The sequence below is a fragment of the Anser anser genome (genome assembly GCF_964211835.1).
Source record: "Anser anser genome assembly, chromosome: 14".
In the NCBI taxonomy this organism is placed as follows: domain Eukaryota; kingdom Metazoa; phylum Chordata; class Aves; order Anseriformes; family Anatidae; genus Anser; species Anser anser.
The window spans coordinates 19,629,268-19,639,938 of record NC_139735.1 but is presented as its reverse complement, the minus strand read 5'-3'; the positions used below and the strand labels follow the sequence as shown (position 1 = coordinate 19,639,938).

Here is a 10,671-nt window from a genome sequence, read left to right as displayed (position 1 = left end):
TTACCTGCAAAGTGAAGACCACTCACTCCAGGATGAGTTGTAATAGCGGTCCCTGGCCTTCACAGAGATCTTGTCTTTTGGCCCAATCACTGGAATCTGAATAGACTGCTCATCGGTGTCATAATCCTATGAACAGAGCACAGCTCCATCAGTAAGGGTCATACAGTAAAGTGCCAGACAGACTGCAATAAGTGCGTGTAACTCAAAAAACTACTGGTGTTCTGTTGTTTCAAAGGCACCATCTCATAGATGTCGAAGTCATGAGAGTTGTAAGAACTTTAGTCTCAGCAGAAACAACTAAACCGTAAGAACTTTAGTCTCAGCAGAAACAACTAAACCTGCCACTTTCTATTGAAGCTAATGATGTAAAGTGATCCAAACCCCAAAGTGAAACTGTCACTAAAACAAAGGGGTTTTTTGTCTATCACAGTTTTTCTCTTTTTTCTTCTTGCCCACAGAGGGAACCATAATAGTCAGAAGTTGCTGATTTTCAGTATTGTTGAGACTTCCACTGAAGACTTGTGGCAGATACAAGTAGCGCTCTGTGGACTGGCCAGTTTCTCTACCTAATAGATTGCACAATGCAGCCCTGCTAAAATCAAGGAATCAGCACTAGGTAAATGGCTCCATCTGCTGGTAAAAGCTTGCTTATTTTTTTCATATATAAAACGACATCTTTAGTGTCCTTGGTTTAATCAGTTGTCAGACTGTAATGATTACATTTGTTCACTTTTCGGATTGCTCAACCAAGGCGGAGCAGCACTGCAGTTAAGGACCTGCACTACGGTCAGCTGGTCTAAGCACTTCTTTCCAGTTTTGCTGTTGATGTCTTTGCCAACCTAGACAAATCACCATACTGCTGTTCTGTGTCCTTTAGCATACCCATAAGCATTAGCAACAGAAGCAAACCCATTTTGTTATTTCAAGCTAATATGGATTAGTAATATTTAGTTAACAATTAACTGACAACTGGAACGTGAGAGCCAAAGACTGTAGTTTTAACCAGTCTCCACAGAAATGCTTCCAAATGAGTCATTGATTCCTTGCTTGCCAATGCAACTAAAAAGTCAGTCTGAGCTGCTCAGGTACTAACAACATACAAGGAATTCAGTGCAACAGATCCTAGGCTTATTGAAATTGGGATTTTCCCACATTAGGACCCACACAGCCTACTAATGAGTTAGTAGATACTTTTCTTATGCTAATATGGCTATGCAATGCTGGACAGGATTTTATCTCCCCAGTTACATCAGGTTGCATCCACCCCTGAGTGTTGCCTGGATCTTACTGCTCATTGAACTAGGAAGGAGGTCATTTTCTTCCAAAACAGAACCTTACCACATATGGGGCTCAGCACCTTTTATTTATTTATTTATTTATTTAAACTGCACGTCAAAGCAGGAAAATCATGTATCAAATGTTTATCTCTACCTGGTTTTCATGTTTCTTTCTACGTTCAACTTTGACCTTGAAAGTCAAAGGGAAGTAGGTCTTTGGTGTGCTCCATGTTCTGGGATACGTCCAGGTCACTGTTCCATTTGTGCCTGCATACTGACATTGGGGTGGATCAGGTTTTACTGCAAGAGAAAACATAGAATGTATTAATTCACATTAGCAGCGTAATATCACATGTTAATGTACTACTGTTGATTAGTTTTATATGAACCAGCTTTCGGAGCCTCCGTTAAATTAAGACAGGACTTGGCATGATGTGTAAGAACTGCCTTGTATGCTTCTTATGGAGAATTAACAACACTCCCTGAGACTTTCTGGGTGAGATTGTTCTTTTTTTTTTTTGCCTGGAAGATTGTAGAGGACTCTGTTAGAGACAGAGGGTTATCTTTAACCCTTGCTGATTGCTAAGGCACTTAGTAAAACATCTGTTTCTTTAGGATGCTGCTTCATTTTCCTGTGCCCTGTGCCATCATGGTCACAGCTGGTCCTCTTATTTCCTGTCAGTTTCTGTTAGCCTGCCCTGGATGTCCATCTGTGAGAATGGATCAGGAGTGAGGCATACCTAGCATTAACCATCATCAGAGTAAATCTGCATTTCTCAGTGCAGAGCCTGCTGGGTTATTGGTTATTCTCTGACTTCTCCCTCATGCCCTATCCTAAACATATCTAACAGAGTAGGCTACAGAAACTTCTGGCAGATGTGGGGGAGAGAGGGTTGAAGGTCACAAGCTATGGGTATGTTGCTTCTTCACTTCCTCATCTTCTTCCAGACTGCAGTTATGATTTGTTTTCCCCTGTTCCTGTAACTGGAGGCTTGATACAGATTTACAGTAGAAGAGGGCAGGGATTCCCATGCTTGGTTCAGTCAGCTACCATTGTGAGTTCCACTACCAACAGCAAGAATAAAGCTAAGAATTGGTGGTGATTTCTGGTTTACTCACTGATATCTCTAATGAAGAAGCTGCTAGTGTAGTTCTCATATTCCACCTCATCAATGACCTCCAGGAACATCTCAATTGGCTGGTGCTCTTCAGCAAATTGACAGTAGTTTTCTTTCTGGCACTGGGCTGTGTATTCAGTCACTGATTTATCAGTGTGAGCTACAGGGGTGCTGCAGGTGACATCTCCGTGAGAGCTGAATATGAAACAGAAAAGAAAAAAAATGGAAATGCCGGTTTCTTCTGAGAATTTTGTTGCCATAATGATACTATGCAATTGTTAAGATGATGTTTTGCTGTTGCATCTATCACTCTATGTCTGCACTTCAGTAACTGCAGAAACAGTTTCAGTGGGAACATTTTTACATTTTTAGTGCTATATTACACATAAAAAAATCACAAAAGCCCCCAGCACCACCACCTTATAAGGAGAAATTTGTGTTTAAACCTAAACCAGGATATCTCCTTTTCTAATTACCACTGCACTGTGACAAGCTCTAGTAACTAACTGTGTTCCTCAGCCCTTTCCAAAACCCTGCTGGAAGAAGTAGGTCAAGGTTAAATTATTCCATTGTGAAACAAATAAAAGATGCCATCTCTAAAGTACTTCCTGAGTCTTGGTCTATTTTTGCATTCAGCAAAATAAACAGTTTACAGTTGTTTCCTCTTTAACAAACTGAAATGACCTTTGCCCAAGCACTCCATGTTTTGGAGAAACCCTCAAGAGTAGTGGGAGGTAGGAAATCCCCACAAGGTTCCCCTCACATATTTCCCTCGCAGGTTTCTGCAGTGTTCCTCAACAGAGACTTGGCAGTGGACATGTGGCTTTTGCAGTGGGTGCAGCCTCCTACTCCCTTAATTCCACTAGATCTGCAAAGGGACTCAGTGCTATGATTGTTTCTCCTTTTGGCTCAACTTCCTCTCTCTCCCCTTCATGAACTGCTTTTGCTATTGCTTAAGTTATTCTGTGGCCGTACTGCAGCAGCTCTAACAGTCCAGTGGGGGTTACTCCGTTTTCAATTTTTATTAATTTCTGAGCAACTTCCATGCCCTTATCAGTTAAGCTAGTCTCAGGGACATCTCAAAACATTTTACAGATGTTGAGACTCTGAAAGTGGGACTCATCCCCTTCTATGTGCCTTCAATAGCCTACAGTCCAGGATCTCCTACAAAGAGTAATATCAAGGGCTCTTCTGGCCTTGCTGTGAGGTGGCTAAGGAAAGTACAAGCTTTTACCCTTTAAGACTTCTGATTGTGAACTTCACATTTGGACTCTCATTTTCTGTCATCCATGAACACATGAAAATTCCAGAGTAGTTCTTTGCTTCACATTTTAAAAACGTCCTGTTTGGCTCTAGATGGACAAAGAAAGAAAACAGTCAAAGAAGAGAGAAAACAGTTCAACAGATTCCTGTCTCCTTTGGCAGGTGGTGGGTATGTAGGCAGACACAATTTCATGCTGCCCATTAGGGCACCTCCAGCTAAAAAGCCATACAACCGCAGTTAGAGGCTGAAGGCTGGTTTACATAGCACCGCATTAACCATATCAACGTGGCTGTTGATGGGAGCTAGAACACACAAGCTGTTGCAGAGAGCTGTCAGTAAGTGATTTATATAGACAAATATATTGTTCCTTTCATAGAGAAACAGTGCAGCTATTCAGTTGGAAAACCTCTGTATTTGTTACCCAGCGCATGAGAGTGCAGGCAGTGGATAATCTCATGACTTCACACACGGGACAACCTCATGACTTTGCACCCTGGGGCACTCGGTGGAAACGCCTCCAGTGTGGAAGTGGATGAGGCCTCAGTACAGGTGTGTGTTCTCTCTGCTGCCCAGCACTGCAGACTCTCAGCAGCTCTGTGTTATACCCTGGATATAGTTGACTGGCAGGTCAGTCTACAGAATCTGGTATGTGGGTCATGGAGCCAGGGAAAAAAAACTTGGAAATTGGTAAGTTTCTGGCCCTACAGTGAGGGACTGCATGCTGAGATATAAATCATAGAATCACAGAATGATAGAATGGCTTGGGTTGGAAGGGGCCTTAAAGATCACCCAGTTCCAACTCCCCCTGCCATAGGCAGGGACGCCACCCACTAGATCAGGTTGCCCAGGGCCTCGTCCAACCTGATCTGGAACACCTCCAGGGATGGGACATCCACAGCTTTTCTGGGCAACCTGTTCCAGTGCCTCACCACCTTCTGTGTGAGGAATTTCCTCCTAACCTCTAGTCTAAATCTCCCCTCTTCTAGTTTAAAACCATTCTCTCGTCCTATCATTATCTGCCCAAGCAAAAAGTTGTCCTCCATCTTTTTTAAAAGCCCCCTTTAAATGAGTGAGGTTCATTGCAAAAATGCAAAATATCACAGGCCTGTTCCAGTGAATTAGTCATGAATAGAGAAGCCCAAATGACAGCACTTAAAATCTAGATCAGCCCCTGGTTCTGTCAAATCACGTAGCCCTGGCTTTCCAGTGATTTGCTTGTTAGAGGCAGACCCTCTCCTGAGTGCTGGGTCTGTGAGATGGAGGAAAAGCAAATCAGTTGTTTCCCTACCTGAAAAGCAGTGGCGTAGTATTGATGTTATACCATATATTTTATACCAGTGTTATCACTCCATCCTATGAGTCTAGAGAGTCCTAAATTAAGCCCATAACAACAGATTCCTATGCTGCTCATCAGTAGTGCCATGCACAAACATGCAGAAAGTCATCATCTCCCTTTCACTGTCACAGTGTTTGGAGAGGACACATTTTAAAGTGCACATTTCTCACACATTTCTCAAGAGAGCTCCCTCTGCTCTTCACAAAAGTGCAATGCACAAAGCTGACCAAGATACACCACATCATCCCATGAACATACCTTTATAACTTTTCAGAATTGACCTTATCATTTGCCCGTTGGAGTCTATTTTACTTATGAGGAAGAAATCATAGCTGACAACTTCATGGGTATTAGCTGTCAGACAGGTGTAGTTGCCAGCATCCGGGAACTCTTTCACTTCAGCAATCAGAGTCCTTCCAGTTCCTTTCAGTTCTGTGCCCTTTTTCCAGTAAACTGGCAGTGCTTCATCAGATGTGTTACAGGTGAGCTCCAATTTTTTAGCTGGTGTCTCATCATTCCACTCAGATTCTATGACATACACTTGTGGAGATTGCAGAAAAAGACGTTAGCAGCTATTCGTACTTAACAGTGTGGTAACTGAGCTCAGACCCTTTTTCAGCTCTGCTCTCCAGGAAACTGCTAACAAATCCCTGACTTTCTTTAGATCCCCACTGTCATCTGGAGATCTTCAGTAAAAGGAGAGGTTTGACTTAGTAATTTAAAATCTATCTAGAACCTGCTGGACAGTAGGGATGACATTTTCATTGAAGAAATGATTTTTCCTGTGTTCCCAGAGAATCTTACAGCAGTTTATAACCATGGGAAGGAGGCAGGTACCTTTCTTTTAAAGGTGAGGACACTAGGACACACTGCGCCCAGATATTCTTCCTGCACGTGGCCCTTAGCTTTTGCTCACAGAAGGGCATGTAATAGCCCTCAGTACTATGGTGCTTGGCTCCACCATAGGACCTCCTCAGTGTCAAAGGTCTGTGAGTGAATAATGGGAAGGAGAGGAGTTCTAGGTAAGTGGTTTGTATATGAGTGTAGCTAATGTTGGTTTCCATTTTCTATAGGGAACAATCTTTACTTGTAACACTCCGGTCCAAATGGAGCAATTATTAAGAGACGGGATCTCTGAGCTACATCAGAGGAAAGAGGACTGCAACAAGGACATGCTGTCTTCTAAATGCCATCCTGTAACTCTGCAGTGCCCTGCTGGTCTTTCTAAATTCGTAAACACACCACATAAAATAATTCGGAATAATTCCACTAAAGGAATATTATCTTGTCTCTTTGCTATGGTTTCACATGGGAAGTGAAGTAGTAGTCAGGTTGGCTGAAGATTTTCACCTGCACTTCTGTGTGGCAGCAGTTCTCAAATTTAATTGCTATTGCACAGACATACTACTACTACTACTGTCACAGGCTCCCCAACCATAATCCGTGCTCTCAGAGACTCTTCTACAGGCAAGAAGAGGCAAAAATTTGTTTCTCAGTGTGTCAACAACCACAGCAAGCACTCAGCTCAGGAAACCAGACTTCCAGTGAGCAATAAGACCTTTTCACCAGGACATTTCACTACCAAAATAAGAGCTTTAAGACTTTACCACTGAGAAGAAACAGTAAGAAATACATGTCAAATGCTGAACCTTAAGTGGCAGAAACCATGCAACTCTAGGAACTTAGCAAACTGCTTATGGATATTTGAAGCATAGGTAAGATAAATCTCAGAGTTCAAACACGAAGATAAAAAAGTGTGTTCTCAATACTGTGATAAACATTTCTGCAATTTTCAGCACAGGGGATATTGCTCAGGGAACCCATAAGATAAATAATTTTTTAACATAAAGATACTGCAAAAAGTAATTAAGTTATTTTTTTACAGTCAGATTGAGAATGCTTTTTTCATGGTGATTAGGGTCCTTTTTGGATAATCGCAATGAAGACAGCCTGAATTATAACACTACGCTGGCTGATTAAAAGCAGCAAATCTGATTATCTGAATTTAGTGAAATTTTCTGGTGAGTAAATTATTTAAAAGATTTGTTTATTACTGACCCTCCATTCATTTACAAATGGATTTGCATTTAATTTATTCACCAGAAAAGCTGGATAAACAATTTCTAAGTTCTAGGATTTTTTCTTTTTTTTTTTTTCTGTGAAATCTTTTTTTTGACAATTAATTCTTCGCTGTTTGCTTGTGGGCTGTACATAAGTCACAAGATACTGTTTCTGCTTCTGGACTGCATGACTGAAACTTTTGAAACAAGAGAACACGGAATAGGGAATAAGACAGTTTCTAATGCAAATATTCAGATGAATAGCTATTGTATGAGACAATATTTTAGGACTTCTAAATATGTCTTCCATTAATACCAATTAGTTGGCTAGCTATTCACAATCAGATAGAAAGAACCTTGGCCTAGGAAACTACAGTTAACAACTCAATGCTTGTGCACACAACTATGAAACACACTTGTGACCTACACTCAGCTGTTGCTCTCAGTAAGCAAAGACTTCTTACCATTCTCTCTCAGTTTCCACTGGGCTTCCAAAAGGGCAGCAAAGGAAAGTAATGAAAGTATGGCAAATAGTAGGTGAGACATCTGCAGGGAAAACATAAATTACTTAACTTAATTTAGGATTCTAGAGTGTGTACTGAAATTCAGCTCAGAGCTGAATAAGAAGACAGATTCAGCTCCAGTGAACTAAGAAACATTATCCCATTCTAAGAATTCTGAGACTACATCAAAATTGCATAGCAGGTGTGCACTGGACTTCAAGGCAAGATTTTGATCTGCTAGTTATTCATACCATGAACCAGTTTGTGAGAGAAGAAATCATGGAACTCAGAGGCAGTTTTATGCATAAGTCTTGGCTTTTATCTGGTCAAGAGCTCAGAAGCATTCCCAAGTCCCTAACTTAAATACTCCTCAGGAAAGAAAAGCTCTACTGATGCCAGTGAGGCTACTTGCATGAATAAGGAACTGGACCAAAGGATTAATGGACATAAATTCCAATCCTACAAAGCTTTTAAATACATTCCTTGGTTTAAGCATGTCAATAGTCCTATTAAAAGAAAAGAAAAAAAAAACGATTGTGAATAAGATGAAGCAGCAGCTGAAGTATTTTTCTGGACTGTAGTCTTCACCATCGCTGTGAGAACAACTGACAGCAGTGTCAATAATGCAGTGTAAAGCTGGCTTCAATACTGACTAACTGGTCCTACACCTAGTATCCATCTGAGGCTGCACAGCCTGATTTATCTTGCAAGCAATTTCAGGCAAAATTCCTTCTGAAATAAGTGCCACAGCTGTATTTTCAGAAATGGCAAGATATGCATATGATTGTCATTGTGTTCATTTGAGACATGTACACATATCTCATGTGAGACTATATAGATGTATATAAAAATATGTTACATAATTATATATACAATATATACATTATATATATACATATATACATATACACACACATATATACATTATATGTTACAATAATGTTACATAATTATATAATGTTAATATATAATATTACATAAATATAGTGAATCTGTATTACCTATTCAATATATATAAATCATGTTCTAGATCCCACATAAAATTCTTTGTCCTGAATTCAGAATAAGCTAGAGCCCTTCATGAAACAAAAACACTGTTTGCCAAATACTGTAATAACCAACAGAAACATAAAACAAAAACTTAAACAGTTACTTAGGTACACTTTCAGGCATTTTTCCTTTAACTGGAGAGTAAACAAAATGAACAGGAAAGACTTAGAGTTAGTCTAATGACTTAGAAAAAGAGATAGGTGAATATATCTTTCAAAGTCTATTCTGACTATCAGTGGAAATCTGAATGTGTGTAAACAAGACAAAATTAGGTGTTTTGTTGTTTTTTTTTCCAAGCAGTTTCATTTCGCAAACAACTCTTTCGCAATGGAAGGGGAGTAATCCTCATGATTTCTTCTCATGTTCCATGAAACATTTTCATCTGTGTTTATGGAGTTTGTGTGTATTTGTATGTGCACCAAATCTGTTACTCACTGACAGCTCCTGCTATTATTAGCAGTCTTAGCAAGATTAACTTGATCGGAAGTCAGCTGTTTCTGGGCCAATATCAAAGAAAGCAATGCCATCTGATTTTGTATGCCACACAGCACAGCTATTAATGGGACCAGAAGGTATGAGGATAGTGTCCTGAGAGAGTATCCAAGAGAGGAACCAGCTCACATTGCATCTGAACTCAGAGAGAGGCAGAAGCCTTAGTCAAAAACCAGCTACTGTCAGGCAGCCTGTCAGCAGTATATTGCTTCATTAGAAGGTAAACATTCTTGGCTCCTGATTTTCTACTGTAAGCAGGTTTATCTGTAATTTTTGAAAGAAAAATACCTTTTTCATCTTTCTGAAAGATGATGATGTCTTTCACTGCCACATGGCATTCATCTCTATGCTTCATAAAACTGATAACTGAAATATCAATTAAAAACTTGGAGGGAGGGGAAGGGGATAAAAAAGTCTTTCTTTTTAATACCAACTAGTAAATAAAAAATTCTGTCTGATTTTAAGAAGAAGCTTCACAATTCATGTTTCTGATGAAAAAAGTTAACTTCCGTCTAAAATTATCTTCCCCCCCAACTCACAATTTTGTTGAAAAATTAATCAGAAATAAACTCTGTTTCTGAACATCAGTAATCAGTGCAGTTGCCTGAGGACTTCATAGCTGAGGACAGCGTACCAACGTCATGTGCTCCCTGTGATCCAGAGCATGAGGTGCTATAAATCAACACAGATTCCTTCACTGAGAATTGCAGAGTAATTTATGTCAGAAAGTAATTTATGTCCCCTGAACCAGTCCCAGCTCAAGGCAGGGCCAAGCCAATGGTGTTGCATTTTTTTAAAACAGAGAACAGCCTAATCATAAATATATATCTATCTATAAACACACTCCGTTAATGAATATTGGTAACATAGAAACAATCATTAATTTATAACATTAGCTATTCTCTTAGATAATAATTCTACTAGCTGTGTACATATATACAACATACATTTAACTTCAGGCACATTTAAGTACTGTTCTGAGAAAAATGTCATGACAAGTATTCAAATACACTTACAAATTTTTTTTAAGTTTTCTTTAGTTTCATCTGAAGTCTGCTGGTGCCAGGCTTGTGTTGCCCCAGTGTTAAAGAAGAAAGGAATTCTTACCTTTTCCCGCGACGCCTGTTAGTTGAAGTTGTCAGGCAGGTTGGTTTTGTGATCTGAAGGAAGCAAAGTGTTGGCTCCCTTATAAATACTTGTAAACTCTGAAAGGAAAGGGATGCTCCGTTTCACCGCAATACCACAGAATTGCAACACGGGACTTGAGTTCCTTTTTTACATAGTGGCAGAGCTAAGGCAAAAAAAAAAAAAGTTTGGGACTCCCAGGTAAACTTTAAAGAGGAAATGAGATTATGAGATTGTTACAATGACCTTTATGGGATGCCAGAGGCATTTCCTTTCCTGCTCGATTTTCTGTCTCTCTAATCTCATCATCTGGGGAAGAGTAAATACAGACTAAGTAAACTTCCAAAACTGTCTGATGGGAAATATATTATGAAGACAGAAAGAGAAAGTTAAATAAACTAAATCTATTACTACCTGGTAAGCACTAAAGAGATAATTACATGAAT

General features: G+C 39.7%; 1 protein-coding gene across 1 annotated transcript in view; it reads right to left on the bottom strand.

Annotated features, from left to right (window-relative positions):
• Window positions 1-10,671, bottom strand: part of IL12B (interleukin 12B) — a gene marked incomplete at its 3' end in the record, with an annotated part of 148,507 nt that continues 137,836 nt past the window's right edge. Inside the window, exons 2-7 of the mRNA XM_083799009.1 lie at window positions 7,520-10,391; window positions 5,254-5,535; window positions 3,630-3,747; window positions 2,397-2,590; window positions 1,432-1,577; window positions 1-126 (exon numbers count right to left, since the gene is read on the bottom strand). Of these exons, the coding sequence (XP_083655135.1) occupies window positions 1-126; window positions 1,432-1,577; window positions 2,397-2,590; window positions 3,630-3,747; window positions 5,254-5,535; window positions 7,520-7,616 (963 nt within the window). The 5' untranslated portion in view covers window positions 7,617-10,391. The remainder of the gene's footprint in view (window positions 127-1,431; window positions 1,578-2,396; window positions 2,591-3,629; window positions 3,748-5,253; window positions 5,536-7,519; window positions 10,392-10,671) is intronic.